General features: G+C 48.5%; 1 protein-coding gene across 1 annotated transcript in view; it reads left to right on the top strand.

The window, feature by feature from the left end:
- CWC25 (CWC25 spliceosome associated protein homolog) overlaps positions 1-22,107 on the top strand; it is a 33,892-nt gene that overhangs the window by 5,351 nt on the left and 6,434 nt on the right. Inside the window, exons 3-7 of the mRNA XM_028836432.2 lie at positions 13,432-13,668; positions 16,090-16,159; positions 18,885-19,012; positions 19,710-19,773; positions 21,738-21,949. Coding sequence (XP_028692265.1) covers positions 13,432-13,668; positions 16,090-16,159; positions 18,885-19,012; positions 19,710-19,773; positions 21,738-21,949 — 711 coding nt within the window. The remainder of the gene's footprint in view (positions 1-13,431; positions 13,669-16,089; positions 16,160-18,884; positions 19,013-19,709; positions 19,774-21,737; positions 21,950-22,107) is intronic.

Here is a 22,107-nt window from a genome sequence, read left to right as displayed (position 1 = left end):
GCTTGTCAGTGAAAGCCGAGTGATTATGGCCAATCCCACTAGATTTTACCCTGCTTCAATTTCCTGTTGTATAATATAGGGTAGGAGTAGCAGATAATAACTACCCCATCCATCTCATAAAAGGAGATGGGAGTAAATATGTTTGAGAAAATAAAAAGCATACATTATGCAGTGTATTAAATCAGAATAAAATAAAATAACAGATAGACTAAAATTGAAGACCAGGTGTGGTGGTTCATGCCCATGATCACTGCATTTTGGGAGGCTGAGAAATCACTTGAGCCCAGGAGTTTGAGACCAGTCTGGGTAATGTAGTGAGACTCCATCTCTGTTTAAAAATATATAGGCTGGGTGTGGCAGCTTATGCCTATAATCCCAGCACTTTGGGAGACTGAGGCATGCTGATCACTTGAGGCCAGGAGTTCCAGACCAGTCTGTAGTAGGAACCCATCTCTACAAAAAAGTAGAAAATAGCCAGGTGCGGTGGCTCACACCTGTCATCCCAGCACTTTGGGAGGCCGAGGCGGGCAGATCACTTGAGGTCAGGAGTTTGAGACCAGCCTGACCACCAACATGGTGAAACCCTGTCTCTATTAAAATAAAAAAATTAGCTGGGTGTGGTGGTGCACACCTGTAATCCCAGCTACTCAGGAGGCTGAGGCAGGAGAATTGCTCGAACCTAGGAGGCAAAAGTTTCAGTGAGCCGAGATCATGCTACTGCACTCCAGCCTAGGCGATAGAGTGAGAGTGCATCTCAAAAAAATGAACAAACAAAAAAAATACAAGCTGGGTGCAGTGGCTCACGCCTGTAATCCTAGCACTTTGGGAGGCCGAGGTGGGCGGATCACCTGAGGTCAGGAGTTGGAGACCAGCCTGGCCAACACGGTGAAACTCCATCTCTACTAAAAAAAAAAAAAAAAAATTACCTGGGTGTGGTAGCATGCATCTGTAGTCCTAGCTACTCAGGAAGCTAAGGCAAGAGAATCGCTGGAACCTGGAAGGTGTAGGTTGCAGGTTGCAGAGAGCTGAGATTGCGCCAGTGCACTCCAGCCTGGCGACAGAGCGAGACTCCGTCTCAAAAAAAAAAAAAAAAAGGCCGGGCGCGGTGGCTCAAGCCTGTAATCCCAGCACTTTGGGAGGCCGAGATGGGCGGATCACGAGGTCAGGAGATCGAGACCATCCTGGCTAACACGGTGAAACCCCATCTCTACTAAGAAATACAAAAAATAGCCGGGCGAGGTGGCAGCACCTGTAGTCCCAGCTACTCGGGAGGCTGAGGCCAGAGAATGGCGTGAACCCGGGAGGCGGAGCTTGCAGTGAGCTGAGATCCCGCCACTGCACTCCAGCGTGGGCTACAGAGCGAGACTCCGTCTCAAAAAAAAAAAAAAAAACAAAAAAAACAAACCAAGAACAAACAAACAAAAAAAAACCCAAAACTTAGCCAGGCATGGTGGCACATGCCTGTAATCCCAGCTACTTGGGAGGCTGAGGCAGGAGAATCACTTGAACTCGGGAGTTGGAAGTTGCAGTGAGCTGAGATCACGCCACTGCACTCCAGCCTGGGTGACAGAGTAAGACTTCGTCTCAATAAAAAAAAAAAAAATAAAAAATAGAAAATAAAAGAAAGAGAGAGAAGGGAGGGAGGGAGGAAGGAAGGAAGGAAGGAAGGAAAAGTTAGCTGGGCATGGTAGCATGTGCCTGTAGTCCCAGCTACTTGGGAGGCTGAAGTAGGAGGATTGCTTGAGCCCAGGAGTTCGAAGCTACAGTGAGTTATGATTTTGCCACTGACTTTGGCCTGGGTAACAGAGTGAGACTCTGCGTCTAAGTAAATAAATAAATAAATAAATAAATAAGTAAAAATTGATTTTAGACTGAATACCCATTAGTCATATGCTGAGGTACTATCCAAAGGTAAAAATTGTTTTGAAATTTTTATTCACCAAAGCATTACACATCATGTGCTCAGTTTATCAGAAATTTGGGCTTTTGTGGAGTCTGATTAATGAGGTCAGAGTATAGATGCACAAGTGGGCCGGGCGCGGTGGCTCAAGCCTGTAATCCCAGCACTTTGGGAGGCCGAGACGGGCGGATCACGAGGTCAGGAGTTCGAGACCATCCTGGCTAACACGGTGAAACCCCGTCTCTCTTTTTTTTTTTTTTTTTTTTTTGAGACGGAGTCTCGCTGTGTCGCCCAGGCTGGAGTGCAGTGGCCGGATCTCGGCTCACTGCAAGCTCTGCCTCCCGGGTTTTTTTTTTTTTTTTTTTTTTTTTTTTTTTTTTTTGAGGCGGAGTCTCGCTCTGTCGCCCAGGCTGGAGTGCAGTGGCGCGATCTCGGCTCACTGCAAGCTCCGCCTCCCGGGTTCCCGCCATTCTCCTGCCTCAGCCTCCCGAGTAGCTGGGACTACAGGCGCCGCCACCACGCCCGGCTAATTTTTTTGTATTTTTAGTGGAGACGGGGTTTCATTGTGTTAGCCAGGATGGTCTCGATCTCCTGACCTCGTGATCCGCCCGTCTCGGCCTCCCAAAGTGCTGGGATTACAGGCTTGAGCCACCGCGCCCGGCCACGCCTCCCGGGTTTTTATGCCATTCTCCTGCCTCAGCCTCCCGAGCAGCCAGGACTACAGGCGCCCGCCACCTCGCCCGGCTAGTTTTTTTTTTTTGTATTTTTTTAGTAGAGACGGGGTTTCACTGTGTTAGCCAGGATGGTCTCGAACTCCTGACCTCGTGATCCACCCGTCTCGGCCTCCCAAAGTGCTGGGATTACAGGCTTGAGCCACCGCGCCCGGCTGAAACCCCGTCTCTACTAAAAAATACAAAAAACTAGCCGGGCGAGGTGGCGGGCGCCTGTAGTCCCGGCTACTCGGGAGGCTGAGGCAGGAGAATGGCGTAAAAACCCGGGAGGCAGAGCTTGCAGTGAGCTGAGATCCGGCCACTGCACTCCAGCCTGGGCGACACAGCGAGACTCCGTCTCAAAAAAAAAAAAAAAAAAAAAAAAAAAAAAGATGCACAAGTGTAGAGAAAGGAGTCAGCATTGTTGCAGACTCATGCCTGCTTGTGTGTTGTGAATGGGGAATGATTTTGTATGCTTTGTTTTGTTTTGTTTTGTTTTGCCCTACCACATGTCCTACAATATTGTAAAACACTAAGATCAGCATTTGGTTCCCTCCGCCCCCCCCTCTTTTTGGTCTTTACTGCTGATGTATTTAGATGACTTGAGTATTCATCTGTTTGTTTGTATAGTTCTTTACATGGTGTCATGCTTTTAATTTATCCTATAAAATGCCACTAAAAAACTCTTTACTATTTAACAGTTCATTTCTGTGGTTCGGATCATGTTTTCTGTTTGTAATGAATCTCTCTTAGAACAAAGAAGACCTTTAATAGACATATTATTAGGGCTCACCAAGTCACGCTTTGCAACAGTGTTTCTTTAGTATTTACTGATAATATTGGAAAATTGCATTTCCCAGACACCAGTCTATGCTGGTGTTTTCAACCCTTGCACTTTAGAAGGAGCTTGGAAGGGCCGGGAACGGTGTCTCACACCTGTAATCCCAGCACTTTGGGAGGCCGAGGTGGGCGGATCACCCGAAGTCGGGAGTTTGAGACCAGCCTTACCAACATGGTGAAACCCCGTCTCTACTAAAAAAAATACAGAATTAGCCCGGAGTGGTGGTGCACACCTGTAGTCCCAGCTACTCAGGAGGCTAAGGCAGGAGAATCGCTTGAACCCGGAAAGCAGAGTTTGCGGTGAGCTGAGATTGCACCACTGCACTCCAGTCTGGGCAGTAAGAACAAGACTCCATCACACACACACACCAAAAAAAAAAAGAAAAAAAAGAAAGTTAGATGGGAGCAAGTCGCACCCGAGCAAATTTCCTCTGAAGAGAAGGGAGTGTGGGAGGCAAAGGCATATATGTGTTTTATTTATTTATTTATTATTTATTATTGTTATTATTTTATTTTATTTATTTTGAGATGACGTCTTGCTTTGTATCCCAAGCTAAAGTGCAGTGGTGCGCGATCTCGGCTCACTGCAACCTCTGCCTCCCGAGTTCAAGCAATTCTTCTGCCTCAGCCTCCCGAGTAGCTGGGATTACAGGCATGCACCACTATGCCTGGCTAATTTTTGTATTTTTAATAGAGACAGGGTTTCACCATGTTGGCCAGGCTGGTCTCGAACTCCTGACCTTGTGATCCTCCTGCCTCGGCCTCCCAAAGTGCTAGGATTATAGGCATGAGCCACCGCGCCTGGCCTTATTATTAATTAATTAATTAATTTATTGAGACAGGGTCTTGGTCTGTCACCCTGGCTGGAGTGCAGTGGCACTATCACAGCTCACTACAGCCTTGACCTCCTGGGCTCAAGCCATCCTCCCACCTCAGCCTCACCTGGCCTTTTTTAGTTTTTTAAGACAGAGTCCAGCTGGGCATGGTGATTTATGCCTGTAATCCCAGCACTTGGGAGGCAAGGCCGGTGGATTGCTTGAGGTCAGGAGTTCAAGACCAACTTGGCCAACATGGTGAAACCCTGTCTCTACTAAAAATACAAAAACTTAGCCAAGTGTGGTGGTGTGTGTTTGTAGTCCCAGCTACTTGGGAGGCTGAGGCGGGAGAATCGCTTGAACCTGGGACGTGGAGGTTGCAGTGAGCCGAGGTTGTGCCACTGCACTCCAGCCTGGGTGACGGAGCAAGACTCTGTCTCAAAAAAAAAAAGAAAGAAAGACGAGATCTGGCTCTGTCGCCCAGGCTGGAGTACAGTTGTGTGATCTTGGCTCACTGCAACCTCCACCTCCTGGTCTGAAGTCATCCTCCCACCTCAGCCTCCCAAGTAGCTGGGACCACAGGCACACACCACCATACCTGGCTAATTTTTGTATTTTTTGTAGAGACAGGGTTTTACCATGTTATCGAGGCTGGTCTTGAACTCCTGAGCTCAAACCATCTCCCATCTTGGCCTCCCAAAGTGCTGGGATTATAGGCGTGAGCCACCATGTAGACAGAGGGTCTCACTATGTTGCCCAGACTGGTCTTGACCTCCTGAGCTCAAGTGATCCTCCTGCCTGGGCCTTCCAAAGTGCTGAGATTACAGACGTGAGTCACCACACCCAGCTAATATACGGGTGTTTTATTTGTTTGTTTTGTTTGTTTTTTGAGATGGGGTCTCCCTCTGTCACCCAGGCTGGAGTCCAGTGGCACGATCTCGACTTACTGCAACCTCTGTCTCCCAGGTTCAAGCGATTCTTCTGCCTCAGGCTCCTGAGTAGCAGCTGGGATTACATCTGTGCGCCACCACACCCGGCTAATTTTTTTTTCTTTTTCTTTTTCTTTTTTTTGAGACGGAGTCTCGCTCTGTCACCCAGGCTGGAGTGCAGTGGTGTGATCTCGGCTCACTGCAAGCTCCGCCTCCTGGGTTCATGCCATTCTCCCGCCTCAGCCTCCTGAGTAACTGGGACTACAGGCGCCTGCCACCATGGCCGGCTAATTTTTTGTATTTTTAGTAGAGACTGGGTTTCACCGTGTTAGCCAGGATGGTTTCGGTCTCCTGACCTCGTGATCCGCCCACCTCGGCCTCCCAAAGTGCTGGGATTACAGGCGTGAGCCACCGAGCCCAGCCATGCCCGGCTAATTTTTGTATTTTTAGTAGAGACAGGGTTTCACTATATTGGCCAAGCTGGTCTTGAACTCCTGATCTTGTGATCTGCCCGCCTTGGCCTCCCAAAGTGCTGGGATTACAGACGTGAGCTGCCATGCCCAGCCAATATACACGTTTTAAAAGCTCCCTGGGTGATTCTTATGTTCAGCTTCAATTGAGAACTTGTTCTATATCCTTAATGACAGCAACAACAAAGATGCATAGATCATTTTGCTTTTAGAAGCTTTGCCTCCACTATGTCCTCATTTAAAAACTCAGTAATGATGAGAGATAGCAGTTACTAGCTCCACTTTATTTGTGTATGTATTTATTTTTTGAGATATTTATTTTTTGAGAGTTGTACTCTGTCACCCAGGCTGGAGTACAGTGATGTGATCATGGCTCACTGCACCCTTGACCCGAGCTCAAGGGATCCTCCCACCTTAGCCTCCTGAGTAGCTGGGACTACCGGTGTGTACCACCACACCTGGCTAATTTTTTATTTTTTTGTAGAGATGAGGTCTTTTTATTTTGCCCAGGCTGGTCTCAATCTCCTGGACTCAAATGATCCTCCTGCTTTGGCCTCTCAAACTGCTGAGATTATAGGTGTAGACATGAGCCACTGTACCCACCCTATTTTTTATTTCTTTTGAGATGGGGTCTTGCTTTGTTGCCCAGGCTAGTGTGTAGTGGTACAATCATAGTTCACTACAGGCTTAACCCTTGGGCTTAAGTGATCCTCTTGCCTCAGCCTCCAGAGTAGCTGGGACTACACGCATTTTTTGTAGAGGTGGAGTCTTGCTATGTTGCCAACACTATAGCTCCATTTTAGAGATGAGGATACAGAAGTGCACAGAAGGAACTAGCCCAGAGTTATCCAGAGGCCAAATCCTGTGGCTCTGGATCTCAGCTATGCGATGTGTTCTCTCATGAGAGGGCGTGAGTGGGCCTGATATTAGTTGAGTCCTTTTAAAACTAGATGGAGGCGGCCGGGCGCGGTGGCTCAAGCCTGTAATCCCAGCACTTTGGGAGGCCGAGGCGGGCGGATCACAAGGTCAGGAGATCGAGACCACAGTGAAACCCCGTCTCTACTAAAAATACAAAAAATTAGCCGGGCGCGGTGGCGGGCGCCTGTAGTCCCAGCTACTCAAGAGGCTGAGGCAGGAGAATGGCGGGAACCCGCGAGGCGGAGCTTGCAGTGAGCCGAGATCGCGCCACTGCACTCCAGCCTGGGCAACAGCATGAGACTCCGTCTGAAAAAAAAAAAAAAAAAAAAAAAACTAGATAGAGGCTAGGGGCAGTGGCTCACGCCTTTAATCCCAGCATTTTGGGAGGCTGAGGTGGGTGGATCACTTGAGGTCTGGAGTTTGAGACCAGCCTGGCCAACATGGCGAAACCCCATCTTTACTGAAAATAATGAAAATTATTGCTGGGTGCGGTGGCTCACGCCTGTAATCCCAGCACTTTGGAAGGCCGAGGTGGGCGGATCACAAGGTCAGGAGTTTGAGACCAGCCTGACCAACATGGTGAAACCCTGTCTCAACTAAAAATACAAAAATTAGCCGGGCTTGATGGTGCACAGCTGTAATTCCAGCTACTCAGGAGGCTGAGGCAGGAGAATCGCTTGAACCTGTGAGGTGGAGGTTGCAGTGAGCTGAGATCATGCCATTGCACTCTAGCCTGGGCAACAGAAAAAAACAAACAAAAAAAGAGTAGATAGGGCCTGGCGCGGTGGCTCACACCTGTAATCCCAGCACTTTGGGAGGCCGAGACGGGCGGATCACAAGGTCAGGAGATCGAGACCATCCTGGCTAACACGGTGAAACCCCGTCTCTACTAAAAGTACAAAAAAAACTAGCCGGGCGAGGTGGCGGGCGCCTGTAGTCCCAGCTACTCGGGAGGCTGAGGTTGGAGAATGGCGTAAACCCAGGAGGCGGAGCTTGTAGTGAGCCGAGTTCGCGCCACTGCACCCCAGCCTGGGTGACAGAGCAAAGACTCCGTCTCAAAAAAAAAAAAAAAAAAAAAAAAGAAACCCTGTCTCTACTAAAAAATACGAAAAACTAGCTGTGCAAGGTGGCGGGTGCCTGTAGTCCCAGCTACTCGGGAGGCTGAGGCAGGAGAATTGTGTAAACCCGGGAGGCGGAGCTTACAGTGAACTGCGGAGCTTGCAGTGAACTGAGATCCGGCCACTGCACTCCAGGCTGGGCGACAGAGCAAGACTCCATCTCAAAAAAAAAAAAAAAAAAAAGAGTAGATAGATCCATACAGTTACTATTTTTCTTTTTTTTTGAGATGAAGTCTCCCTCTGTTGCCCAGGCTGGAGTGCAGTGGTGCGATCTGGGCTCACTACAATCTCCGCCTCCCGTGTTCACACCATTCTCCTGCCTCAGCCTCCCAAGTAGCTGGGACTACAGGCGCCCGCCACCACGCCTGGCTAGTTTTTTGTATTTTTTTTTTTTTTTTTTTTTTTTTTTTTTTGAGACGGAGTCTCACGCTGTTGCCCAGGCTGGAGTGCAGTGGCCCGATCTCGGCTCACTGCAAGCTCCGCCTCCTGGGTTCACGCCATTCTCCTGCCTCAGCCTCCTGAGTAGCTAGGACTACAGGCGCCCGCCACCGCGCCCGGCTAATTTTTTGTATTTTTAGTAGAGACGGGGTTTCACTGTGGTCTCGATCTCCTGACCTTGTGATCCGCCCGCCTCGGCCTCCCAAAGTGCTGGGATTACAGGCTTGAGCCACCGCGCCCGGCCGTTTTTTATATTTTTAGTAGAGATGGTGTTTCACCGTGTTAGCCAGGATGGTCTCGCTCTCCTGACCTCGTGATCCACCCGCCTCGGCCTCCCAAAGTACTGGGATTACAGGTGTGAGCCACCGCGCCCGGCCACAGTTACCATTTTATAGCAGTTTCCATCTTCATTCTTTTTTTTTTTGAAATGGAGTCTGGCTGTATCACCCAGGCTGGAGTGCAGAGGTGTGATCTTGGCTCACTGTAACCTCTCCCTCCTGGGTTCAAGCGATTCTCCTGCCTCAGCCTACTGACTAGCTGGGATTACAGGCGTGCACCACCATATTGGGCTAATTTTCATATTTTTGTAGAGACAGTTTTGCCTTTTGGCCAGGCTGGTCTCGAATTCCTGACCTCAAGCCTGCCTTGGCCTCCCAAAGTGTAGGGATTACAGGCGTGAGCCACCGCGCCTGGCCCCATCTTCATTGTTCCCGTCCATTTGTATTTGATCCTGTTGTGTTTCCCCTGGAAATCTGTTGCTCCTTTGACCACAGGTTCCTGGTCCTCCTGACTTTATACACGATTCCTTCTTTTTCCTTAATTTTTTTTTTTTTTGAAACAGTCTTACTCTGTCGTCCAGGCTAGAATGGAATGGCACGATCTCGGTTCACTGCAACCTCCAGCTCCCCGGCTCAAGCGATTCTCCTGCCTCAGCATCCCAAGTAGTTGGGACTATAGGCATGTGCCCACCACCACCGGCTAAATTTTGTATTTTTAGTAGAGACGAGGTTTCACGATACTGGCCAGGCTGTTCTCGAATTCTTGACCTTGGGTGATCTGCCTGCCTTGGCCTCCCAAAGTGCTATGATTACAGGCGTGAGCCATGGCACCTGGCTGGTTTTATTTTTGTTATTTATTTTATTTTGTTCTTTTTTTTTTTAAGACACAGGGTCTCACTCTGTCACCCAGGCTGGAATACAGTGGTGCGATCATGGCTCACTGCAGCCTTGAACTCCTGGGCTCAAAAATCCTCCTGCCTCAGCCTCCCAAGTAGCTGGGACTACATTGAAAAAATAAAAAATCAGGGAGGCATGGTGGTGCATCCCTGTAGTCCAACAATCTCCATTTTTGGAGACAACAGTGGTGCGATCTCGGCTCACTGTAACCTCTGCCTCCTGGGTTTAAGCAATCCTCCTGCCTCAGCCTCCTGAGTAGCTGGGACTACAGGTGCGCGCCACCAGGCCCAGCTAATTTTTGTATTTTTAGTAGGGACAAGGTTTCATCATGTTGGCCTGGATGGCCTCAATCTCTTGACCTCGTGGTCTGCCCGTCTTGGCCTCCCAAAGTGCTGGGATTATAGGTGTGAGTCACCGTGCCCGGCCTAATTTTTTTGTATTTTTAGTAGAGATGGCATTTCACCATGTTGGCCAGGTTGGTCTCAAACTCCTGACCTGAAGTGATCTGCCCACTTAGGCCTCCCAAAGTGCTGGGATTGGCCGGGCGCGGTGGCTCAAGCCTGTAATCCCAGCACTTTGGGAGGCCGAGACGGGCGGATCACAAGGTCAGGAGATCGAGACCATCCTGGCTAACACGGTGAAACTCTGTCTCTACTAAAAAATAGAAAAAAACTAGCCGGGCGAGGTGGCGGGCGCCTGTAGTCCCAGCTACTGGGGAGGCTGAGGCAGGAGAATGGCGGGAACCCGGGAGGCGGAGCTTGCAGTGAGCTGAGATCCGGCCACTGCACTCCAGCCTGGGCGACAGAGCGAGACTCCGTCTCAAAAAAAAACAAAACAACAAAAAAAACAAAGTGCTGGGATTACAGATGTGAGCCGCTGTGCCTGGCCCCATGATCAATTCTGTTTTTTTTTTTTTTTTTTTGAGACCGAGTCTCGTACTGTCACCCGGGTTGGAGTACAATGGTGGGATCTCAGCACACTGCAACCTCTGCTTCTCAGGTTCAAGCGATTCTTCTCCCTCAGCCTCCCGAGTAGCTTGGACTACAGGCATGTACCACCATGCCTGGCTAGTTTTTTGTATTTTTAGTAGAGACAGGATTTCACCGTGTTAGCCAGGCTGATCTCAATCTCCTGACCCCATGATCAGCCTGTCTTGGCCTCCCAAAGTGCTAGAATTACAGGTGTGAGCCACTGTGCCCAGCTGATCAATTCTTAATTATAGACTACAGTGTTTCTCAGACTCATTTTTTTAATATGAAAAAAAAATTCTAAAGCGTCTTGGGGCTGTGTGCGGTTGCTCATGCCTGTAATCCCAGCACTTTGGGAGGCCAAGGCGGGCAGATCATGAGATCAGGAGATCGAGACCAGCCTGGCCAACGTGGTAAAACCCCATCTACTAAAAGTATGAAAAATTAGCCAGTCTTGGTGGCATATGCCTATAGTCCCAGCTACTCAGGAGGCTGAGGCAGGAGAATCACTTGAACCCGGGAGGCAGAGGTTGCAGTGAGCCAAGATTGCACCACTGTACTCCAGCCTGGGCAACAGAGTGAGACTTCATCTGGGAAAAAAAAGAAAAAGAGTCATGGCTGTCCAGTGTTGGTTTAAATTATTCTTACTAAAAATGTCCAAGCATGCAGCTAGGAAAACATTCTTTATGCTCACAGTTGTTACATAGCCTCAAAAACAAGTATACACATTTAAAAGGTCATATTCAGGCTGGGCACGGTGCCTCACCACTAATCCCAGCACTTTGGGAGGCTGAGGCAGGAGGATCACTAGAGGCCAGTAGTTTGAGACCAGCCTGGGCAACATGGCAAGTCCCATCTCTATAAGCATTGAAAAAATTGGCCGGGCGCGGTGGCTCAAGCCTGTAATCCTAGTACTTTGGGAGGCCGAGACGGGCGGATCACGAGGTCAGGAGATCGAGACCATCCTGGCTCACATGGTGAAACCCCATCTCTACTAAAAAAATACAAAAAACTAGCCGGGCGAGGTGGTGGGCGCCTGTAGTCCCAGCTACTCGGGAGGCTGAGGCAGGAGAATGGCGTAAACCCAGGAGGCGGAGCTTGCAGTGAGCTGAGATCTGGCCACAGCACTCCAGCCTGGGTGACAGAGCAAGACTCCGTCTCAAAAAAAAAAAAAAAAAAAGAAAAAAGAAAAAATCAGGGAGGCATGGTGGTGCATCCCTGTAGTCCCAGCTACTTGGGAGGCTGAGGCAGGAGGATTTTTGAGCCCAGGAGTTCAAGGCTTCAGTGAGCCATGATCGCACCACTGCATTCCAGCCTGGGTGACAGAGTGAGACCCTGTGTCTTTAAAAAAAAAAAAAAAAAAAATGGCCGGGCGCGGTGGCTCAAGCCTGTAATCCCAGCACTTTGGGAGGCCGAGACGGGCGAATCACGAGGTCAGGAGATAGAGACCATCCTGGCTAACATGGTGAAACCCCATCTCTACTAAAAAATACAAAAAACTACCCGGGCGAGGTGGCGGGCGCCTGTAGTCCCAGCTGCTTGGGAGGCTGAGGCAGGAGAATGGCGTAAACCCGGGAGGTGGAGCTTGCAGTGAGCTGAGATCCAGCCACTGCACTCCAGCCTGGGTGACAGAGCGAGACTCCGTCTCAAAAAAAATAAATAAAAAATTAAAAAAGCACAAAAAAGTCATATTCAAAAAACATTTAATTTCAGGTTATAGATAATACTGTCGATGAAACTACTTTTCTGCTTGCAGTGTGAATGTAGTGTTGGCTGCTTCCATGCATGCTCTTATGAATGTAGCCTACCTTTACTGTCTGTGGTATGAGGGTTCCACTTTCTCACCACTTTTTCTCCCAGAACCCCAGGGAAATGTTTGTGTGGCATGATGCTGTGACTTAATTTGGCCCCTAGATGGCGAGATCAGGGTTTATTCACTTGTGAATCCCAGATAGTTACCTAATGATTCATGTATTCAGTGTTTGGCTCTTTTGGCTTGAAAGTGTCACTTACTCAGTTACCTCTGATTTTTTCCCATCATGCCCTCGAATGTGTAGTGTTACCGCTGGTGTCTGAGTGCCCGCGAGCACCAAGATGCACAATCAATGCAACTGCGTATGTGGTCACTGAAATTGTTCTTGATGGTAAGATGGTGGTGTAGAATGTGCTTGTTCAATGTTTTAGGTCATCTTGGAAATGAAAGCAAAATATAAAGACCTTGTAAAGGACACTTGAGGAGCTCTGAGCCAAGATCCACGCCCCATGTTGAGGAACACTGGTTTTCCTTATAAATTGCTTTATGTGTGTGAATATTCTCTCTCTATTCACTCGTAAGCCTCATGAGGACAGGCACCATTTATTTATTTATTTGAGACAAGGTCTGGCTCCGTCACCCAGGCAGGAGTGCAGTGGCGTCATCTTACTGCAACCTCTGCCTCCCAGGTTCAAGTGATTTTCCTGCCTCACCCCTCCGAATAGATGGGATTACAGGCACCCACCACCATGCCTGGCTAATGTTTTGTATTTTTAGTAGAGACCGGGTTTTGTTATGTTGGCCAGGCTAGTGTCGAACTCCTGACCTCAAGTGATCCGCCCGCTTCAGCCTCCCAAAGTGGTGGGATTACAGGCATGAGCCACAGAACGCGACCCATACTATTTCTTTTTTTTTTTTTTTTTTTTGAGACGGAGTCTCGTTCTGTCACCGAGGCTGGAGTGCAGTGGCGTGATCTCGGCTCACTGCACGCTCCGCCTCCCAGATTCACGCCATTCTCCTACCTCAGCCTCCTGAGTAGCCGGGACTACAAGGCGCCTGCCACCACGCCTGGGTAATTTTTTTGTATTTTTTAGTAGAGACAGGGTTTCACCGTGTTAGCCAGGATAGTCTCGATCTCCTGACCTCGTGATCTGCCCGCCTCTGCCTCCCAAAGTGCTGGGATTACAGGCGTGAACCACGGCACCCGGCCCTCAACCCACACTATTTCTTGATGCCGGCCACTGCCAGGGTGCTGTGTTTATTGCATGGTAGGTGCCAGTAGAATGAATTCTCTGATCAGCTGTGGTTCTCTCTCCCTTGTGTTCAGGTTTTATGTGTAGGTTTGCAGAAGTCTGCTTTTTAAAGAAATTCTGTTTCTTTTTCTTCCCTTGAACCAGGAAAAAAGAAGAAAAGTTGGACTGGATGTACCAGGGTCCTGGTGGGATGGTGAACCGTGATGAGTACCTGCTGGGGCGCCCCATTGACAAATATGTTTTTGAGAAGATGGAGGAGAAGGAGGCAGGCTGCTCTTCTGAAACAGGACTCCTCCCAGGCTCTATCTTTGCCCCATCAGGTGCCAATTCCCTTCTTGACATGGCCAGCAAGATCCGGGAGGACCCACTGTTCATCATCAGGTACTAATGGGGGGCTGGGAAGGGGGTTTGTTGCAGATGCTTTGAGACCCTGCTAAGGCCATTGATTCTCTTGCTTTACAGTTTTCCCTTTGCTTTTATCTGCCATATAAATGATTTGTTTCCATTTGGGCTTCCTGATGCTGGGAAGGAGGCTCTAGTAAGTGTGCCTGCCTGACCTAGGCCATATGCAAAGATACTGGCCAATGCACCAGCCCAGCTTTATTCATTTACCTTTGGCTCTTAAACAAAAATAGGAGTCAGAAACAAGGTGAAAAAGGTTGTCACCTTCTTAGAAGCTTGGGAATATGTGTAGTGCTGGCCAAGTGGGTGAACAGGCCTTCTTACCCACATTTCTTTTTTCAGGTGGTGAGGGGAAGGGAAGAAGAACCCTTCAAAAAGAAACTTGCAAATCTTACTTGAAACCCTAGTATGTAATATTAGAGTTGCAGTTTGGGTGCTAAATGAAGATAGACTGTGCATATTATTATTTATTTTATTTTAGTTTGCATTTTAATTCCAGTATATAAGATTCAACGTTTAAATATGTTTATTTTTTATTTACAGTTTTTTTTTTTTCTTTTCTTTTTTTTTTTTTTTTTTTGAGACAGAGTCTCGCTCTGTTGCCCAGCCTGGAGTATAGTGGCGCGACCTCAGCTCACTGCAACCTCCACCTCCTGGGTTCAAGCAATTCTACCTGCCTCAGCCTCCCAAATAGTTGGGATTACAGGTGCCCACCACCACGTCCGGCTAATTTTTGTATTTTTATTAGAAATGGGGTTTTGCCATGTTGGCCAGGCTGGTCTCCAACTCCTGACTTCAGGTCATCCGCCCACCTCGGCCTCCCTAAGTGCTGGGATTACAGGCATGAGCCACCATGTCTGGCCTAGTTACAGTTTTTCTTTTGCAAATTATCTTTAAAGTTATTTATCTTAACCATATCCTGGAATAAAACAAAAGAAAAAATAGTTATTTATCAAAGATATTGTATAGGTTGCAAATATTTTGTCCCATTTTTTTAGTGTCTTAGTTTATCGTGGTAAAATATACGTAACATAGAATGTCCCATTTTAACCATTTTCATATGTACAGTTCAGTGTATTAAATACATTCACAGTGTTGCTGGGCGCGGTGGCTTATGCCTGTAATCCCAGCACTTTGGGAGGCCGAGGCGGTGGATCACAAGGTCAGGAGATTGAGACCATCCTGGCTAACATGGTGAAACCCCGTCTCTACTAAAAATACAAAAAATTAGCCGGGCGTGGTGGTGGGCGCCTGTAGTCCCAGCTACTCGAGAGGCTGAGGCAGGAGAATGGTGTGAACTCGGGAGGCGGAGCTTGCAGTGAGCTGAGATTGCACCACTGCACTCCAGCCTGGGCAACAGAGCAAGACTCTGTCTCAAAATAAATAAATAAATACATTCACAGTGTTGGGCAACCATCACCACAGCCTGTCTCCAGAACTCTTTCGCCATTCTGAATTGAAATTCTATACCTATCAAAAACAACTCACAGCTGGGTACAGTGGATCACACCTGTAATCCCAGCACTTAGCGAGGCTGAGATGGATGGATTGCTTGAGCCCAAGAAATTGAGATCAGCCTGAGCAACATGGTGAAACCCCATCTCTATAAGAAATACAAAAATTAGCTGGGCATGGTGGTGGGTGCCTATAGTCCCAGCTACTTGGGAAGCTGATGTGGCAATATCACTTGAGCCCAGGCGATCAAGGCTGCAGTGAGCTGTGATCATGCCAGTGTACTGCAGCCTGGACGACTGAGCATGACTCTTTTTTTTTTTTTTTTTTTTTGAGACAATCTCTTATATTTGGGGGAGATTTTTGGCTTTGACACCATCATGTAGTTTTTTATTTATTTATTTTTTTTGAGACAGGGTCTCACTCTGTCACCCAGACTGGAGTGCAATGGCACAATCTCAGCTCACTGCAACCTCTGCCTCCTGGGTTTAAGTTATTCTCCCACCTCAGCCTCCCGAGTAGCCAGGACTGTAGGTGTGTGCTACCACACCTGGCTAATTTTTGTGGGCTTTTTTTTGTTAGAGACGAGGTTTCACCATGTTGGCGAGGCTGATCTTGAACTTCTGACCTCAAGTGATCTGCCTGCCTCAGCCTCCCAGAGTGTTGGGATTACAGGTGTGAGATGAGCCACTGCACCCAGCCCCATCATCATGTAGATTTTTTTTTTTTTTTTTTTAGAGACAAGAGTCTTGCTCTATCGCCCAGGCTGGAGTGCAGTGGCACGATCTTGGCTCACTGCAATCTCCGCCTCCCAGGTTCAAGCGATTCTCCTCCCACAGTCTCCCAAGTAGCTGGGATTACAGGTGTGCACACCACCACACCCAGGTCATACTCCATAGAATTTGGAGAAAAGAAATAGTCATGAATTTTATAATTATCTCTATTTAGGAAGAAGGAGGAGGAGAAAAAACGAGAGGTATTAAATAATCCAGTGAAAATGAAGAAAATCAAAGAATTGGTAAGTAGTGTATCAGATAAGCACCAAGAGCATCTTTTAGCCATATAACGTGAGAACCTCTCTCCATTTACTCTCAACTTACCGGGGGAAAACAGAATGGCCTCTAAAACTTTTGTCTTTTAGAGACCATCTCGTGGCTATTTTATGTAATCTTTTTCTTTTTTTGAGACGGAGTTTCAATCTTGTTGCCCAAGCTGGAGTGCAATGGTGCGATCTCGGCTCACCGCAACCTCCATCTCCTGGGTTCAAGTGATTTTCCTGCCTCAGCCTCCCTAGTAGCTGGGGTTACAGGCATGTGCCACCACGCCCGGCTTATTTTGTATTTTTTTTTTTTTTTTTTTTTGAGACGGAGTCTCGCTCTGTCGCCCAGGCTGGAGTGCAGTGGCGCAATCTCGGCTCACTGCAAGCTCCGCCTCCCGGGTTCACGCCATTCTCCTGCCTCAGGATCCCGAGTAGCTGGGACTACAGGCGCCCGCCCCTGCGCCCGGCTAATTTTTTCTATTTTTAGTAGAGACGGGGTTTCACCATGGTCTCGATCTCCTGACCTTGTGATCCGCCCACCTCGGCCTCCCAAAGTGCTGGGATTACAGGCGTGAGCCACCACGCCCGGCCAATATTTTGTATTTTTAGTAGAGATGGGGTTTCTTCATATTGGTGAGGCTGGTTATTTTATGTAATCTTAATTTGTTAAGCTTAATTAAACTTGATTTTGGTTGAAAGTCTTTTGGGTGGGAGAATGCACCATGTGATGTCATTTTTCCAGAAAAAGAGTGTGGGCTAAGCGTGTGGAAAGCATTACCATTCGGTGTGTTCAGGAGGTCTGAGGATGCCCTTGGTCATGGTATAAAGCTTCCAGGGGCTGGGCGTGGGTGGATCACCCGAGGTCGGGAGTTCAAGACCAGCCTGACCAACATGGAGAAACCCAGTCTCTACTAAAAATACAAAATTAGCCGGGGTGGTGGTGCATGCCTGTAATCCCAGCTAAGGGGAGGCTAAGGCAGGAGAATCGCTTGAACCTAGGAGATGGAGGTTGCAGTGAGCTAAGATCGTGTCATTGCACTCCAGCCTGGGCAACAAGAGCGAAACTCTGTCTCAAAAAAAAAAAAAAAAAGGCTGGCCGGGCGCGGTGGCTCAAGCCTGTAATCCCAGCACTTTGGGAGGCCGAGACGGGCGGATCACGAGGTCAGGAGATCGAGACCATCCTGGCTAACACGGTGAAACCCCGTCTCTACTAAAAAATACAAAAAACTAGCCGGGCGCGGTGGCGGGCGCCTGTAGTCCCAACTACTCGGGAGGCTGAGGCAGGAGAATGGCGTGAACCCGGGAGGCGGAGCTTGCAGTGAGCTGAGATCCGGCCACTGCACTCCAGCCTGGGCGGCAGAGCGAGACTCCGTCTCAAAAAAAAAAAAAAAAAAAAAAGGCTTCTAGGGCCCACTTATTCACATGACATATTATGTAATTGTGTCTTGGATCAGTTGGTAAGGAAAATTAAAGCTTGACCTTGCAGTTCCTGACTGCTTTCAATGGAATGGGAATTCCTTTGACACAGAATGGAAACTCCTAGGCAGTGGTTTTGGTGACTGTTTAAAAACACAAATTCTTAGTCTCACCTACCAGATACCAGTTCAGTAGTTGGGGTTGTTAGTGCACAGCCTGGGTGAAGACCCTTCCCCTGGTGTGTTGACAGGGAACCCCCATAATGTCCTGGACTTCTGTAGACCCAGAGGCATGGAGTCAGGCAGTTTGTGCATGAGCCACACCCCTCAAAGGAGACTGACTGGGGTCTCAGTAATCTTTTTTTTTTTTTTTTTGGAGGTGGAGTCTCACTCTGTTGCCCAGGCTGGAGTGCAGTGGCGTGATCTCAGCTGACTGCAAGCTCCGCCTCCTGGGTTCACACCATTCTCCTGCCTCAGCCCCCCGAGTAGCTGGGACTACAGGTGCCTGCCACCACGCCCAGCTAATTTTTTGTGTTTTTAGTAGTGACGGTGTTTTACTGTGTTAGCCAGGATGGTCTCGATCTCCTGACCTCGTGATCTGCCCACCTCGGCCTCCCAAAGTGCTGGGATTACGGGTGTGAGCCACCGTGCCTGGGCTTTTTTTTTTTTTTTTCTTTTAATGAGATGGAGTCTCACTCTGTCACCCAGGCTGCTAGAGTGCAGCAGTGCGATCTCGGCTCACTGCAACCTCTGCCTCCTGGGTTCAAGTGATTCTTCTGCCTCAGCTTCCTGAGTAACTGGGACTACAAGCACACATCACCACACCCTGCTAATTTTTGTATTTTTAGTAGAGATGGGGTTTCACCATATTGGCCAGGCTGATCTTGAACTTCTGACCTTGTGATCCTCCCGCCTCAGCCTCCCAAAGTACTGGGATTACAGGAGTGAGCCACCATGCCCAGCCAGTAATCTTTTTTTTTTTTTTTTGAGACACAGTTTCACTCTGTCGCCCAGGCTGGAGTGCAGTGGCACAATCTCGGCCCACTACAACCTCTGCCTCCCGGTTCAGGTGTTTCTTGTACCTCAGCCTCCCAAGTAGCTGCCATTACAGGTGCCCAGCTAATTTTTGTATTTTTAGTAGAGATGGGGTTTTGCCATGTTGGCAAGGCTGGTCTCCAACTCCGGATCTCAAGTGATGATCTGCTCGACTTGGCCTCCCAAAGTGCTGGAATTACAGGCACTAGCTGGTCTCAGTAATCTTGTGTGTTTGTGTTCTCGGCATTTTCCAGTTGCAAATGAGTCTGGAAAAAAAGGAGAAGAAGAAAAAGAAGGAGAAGAAAAAGAAGCACAAGAAACATAAGCACAGAAGCTCGAGTAGTGATCGTTCCAGCAGTGAGGATGAGCACAGTGCAGGGAGGTGAGCATGTGGCGACTGGCCTCCCTTCTCGTTGATTCACTTGCTCATTCACTCATTCATTCCACAGACATGAACACCTGCCCTGTGCTGGGAGCTGCCAGGTACTGGGCATTCCGTAATGAATACTTGAACATGGGCCCTGTGCCCACAGAGCTTGCCATCTAATGCTAGAGTTCCCTGGAGATGCTAAATGTGAGTGGGTATCTCGGCCATGCTGCTGGAGAGAGACCCTTAATGGAGCTGACTTTAGCCTAGTAGGTCTTAGGTAGGTCAGACATCCTGGGGGTGACTGTTTCATCTCAGCTTAGGATTCCTTCAAGACTGAAGTGGGCTTTATATATGTTATTTTTAATGGACGGTGGCCCATGTGGTCCCATTCTGCGTGTCTTCCCGTGGGAGCAGTCAGCTCCGCCGCTGCTGAGTCACTATTCATCCCCGGAATAGCAGCATGAAGTGAGAGGAGAATGTCTTCAGGCGTTGGGGCTTAGAAGCGAGGCCCACACTTTTTCACAGGAAAATTTGACTGTGCTGATGCATCTTTCGGCATAAACAGTTCAAATAGAGAAACGTACTGCCAGGTAACAGCTGGGAGGCGGAAAGGTCACATTGGAAGCAAGAAGCATGGTTCAGCATAAGATACTTAAATTGGACCTATATGTATTTTCTTTTTCAATGACTGTGTATTTTAATCTCTTAGATCTCAGAAGAGGATGGCAAATTCCTCCCCTGTTTTGTCCAAAGTCCCTGGATATGGCTTACAGGTAGGGATGTGGGCTCCTTGAAAGGAGTGACTATAGGACTGTGGGATATGCCACTTGGACAATGTGGATAGCAGGGAGGTGGGCAGTGAAGCCTGGGCTGCTGGGAAACAGGTCCCTTCTTATCCCTGAGCATCTTCTTGTGGCTGACGACCCTCTGAGCAGAGAGACTAAACCACCAATGGGGCATTGAGGCATTCTACCCATCCCTCTACAAATAATTTACATGAAATGCACATATTTTAAGTGTATAGGTGGTTTTTTTTTTTTTTTTTTTAGACAGAATCTCGCTTGTCACTCAGGCTGGAGTACAGTGGCGTGATCTTGGCTCACTGCAACCTCTGCCTCCTGGGTTCAAGCTATTCTCCTGCCTTAGCCTCCCAAGTAGCTGGGATTACAGACGCCCACCACCATGCCCAGCTAATTTTTGTATTTTTAGTAGAGTCAGGGTTTTGCCTGTTGGCCAGGATGGTCTTGAACTCCTGACCTCAGGTGATCCTCCCGCCTTGGTCTCCCAAAGTGCTGGGATTACAGGCGTGAGCCAGTGTGCCTCGCCTAAGTGTATAGGTTGATGATTTTTGACAAACATAAATCGGCTGTTTTTTTTTTTTTTTGAGTAGCAGCGCATCATTATTTTGCCCAGGCTGGTCTCAAACTCCTGAGCTTAAGCAATCTTCTGAGTAGCTGGAAGGGCAAGCTCAAGGCACCTGGCTTGCCTTCTGTATTTCTGTATTTTTGTGTTTTTTTTGAGATGGAGTTTCACTCTTCTTGCCCAGGCTAGAGTGTGATGGCACGATCTCAGCTCACTGCAACCTCGACCTCCTGGGTTCAAGCGATTTTCCTGCCTCAGCCTCCCGAGTCGCTGGGATTACAGGCATGTGCCACCACACCCAGCTGATTTTGTATTTTTAGTAGAGACGGGGTTTCTCCATGTCGCCCAGGCTGGAGTGCAGTGGCGCAATCTCAGCTCATTGCAACATCTGCCTCCTGGGTTCAAGCGATTGTCCTGAGTAGCTGGGATTACAGGTGCCCGCCACGATGCCTGGCTAATTTTTGTATTTTTAGTAGAGATGGGGTTTCTCCATGTTGGTCAGGCTGGTCTCGAACTCCTGGCTTCAAGCTATCTGCCCGCGTCAGCCTCCCAAAGTTCTGGGATCACAGGCGTGAGCCACTGTGCCCGGCCTCGTATTTCTGTATTTTTAACCTTAGGTCCTGTCCTCCATGCTTCTGCGTCTTGCTCTTCCTTAACCTATAGTGAAGACCCAAGCCAGGTATATTCTTTTCTTTTTTTTTTTGAGAGGGAGTCTCGCTCTGTCGCCCAGGCTGGACCTACCATACCCAACTAATTTTTAAATATTTTGTAGAGACAGGGTCTCACTAGTTGCTCTGAGTGGTGTCAAACTCTTGATCTCAGGCAGTCCTCCTGCCTCCATCTCCCAAAGTGTTGGGATTAAAGGTGTGAACGACTGCACCTGGCTGACTGAAGGAGATTCTTTTAGGGGATTCTGCAGATAACTAAGTTTATACAGTTCTCTGTGATAATTCTATGTGATGATATTGGTGTGCCCAATGAGCTCCTTATGTAACATCTCCTGTTTCACTGCCTTTTCTTTTTTTCTTTTGAGACGGAGTCTTGCTCTGTCGCCCAGGCTGGAGTGCAGTGGCGCGATCTTGACTCACTGCAACCTATGCCTCCCGGGTTTAAGCAATTCTCTTGCCTCAGCCTCCCGAGTAGCTGGGATTACAAGTGCCTACAACCAGGCCCAGCTAATTTTTGTATTTTTAGTAGAGATGGGGTTTCATCATGTTGGCCAGGCTGGTCTCAAACTCCTGACCTCAGGTGATCCACCCGCCTAGGCCTCCCAAAGTGCTGGGATTACAGACGTGAGCCACCGTGCCCGGCTGCATTTTCTCCTGAATCGCTGGATTTTCCAGGTGAATAATTTCTCTTTTCCTTAATGACGTAGGTCAGGAACTCTGACCGCAACCAGGGTCTTCAGGGTCCTCTAACAGCCGAGCAAAAGAGAGGGCATGGGATGAAGAACCATTCCAGATCCAGAAGCTCCTCCTACTCACCCCCCAGACATGCAAGCAAGAAGAGTACCAGGGAAGCAGGGTCCCGGGACAGGAGGTCTCGATCCCCGGGCAGAAGGTCATGGTCCCCAAGGCCCAGCAAACCGTGAGTGTGGGATTCACTGGGAAATAACCTGTGACTGTGGGGGCATGGTCCCTGCAGGCATTTGCTTTTGCTTTTGGAGATGTCCATCCATCGACTTTCCCAAATGTCTTTGCTTTGGTATTTCCTTTACATCATTTTTTTTCCACCTCTATGTAAAG

Source organism: Macaca mulatta, chromosome 16 (assembly GCF_049350105.2).
Source record: "Macaca mulatta isolate MMU2019108-1 chromosome 16, T2T-MMU8v2.0, whole genome shotgun sequence".
NCBI classification, from domain to species: Eukaryota; Metazoa; Chordata; class Mammalia; order Primates; family Cercopithecidae; genus Macaca; species Macaca mulatta.
This window is presented reverse-complemented; position numbering and strand designations above follow the sequence as displayed.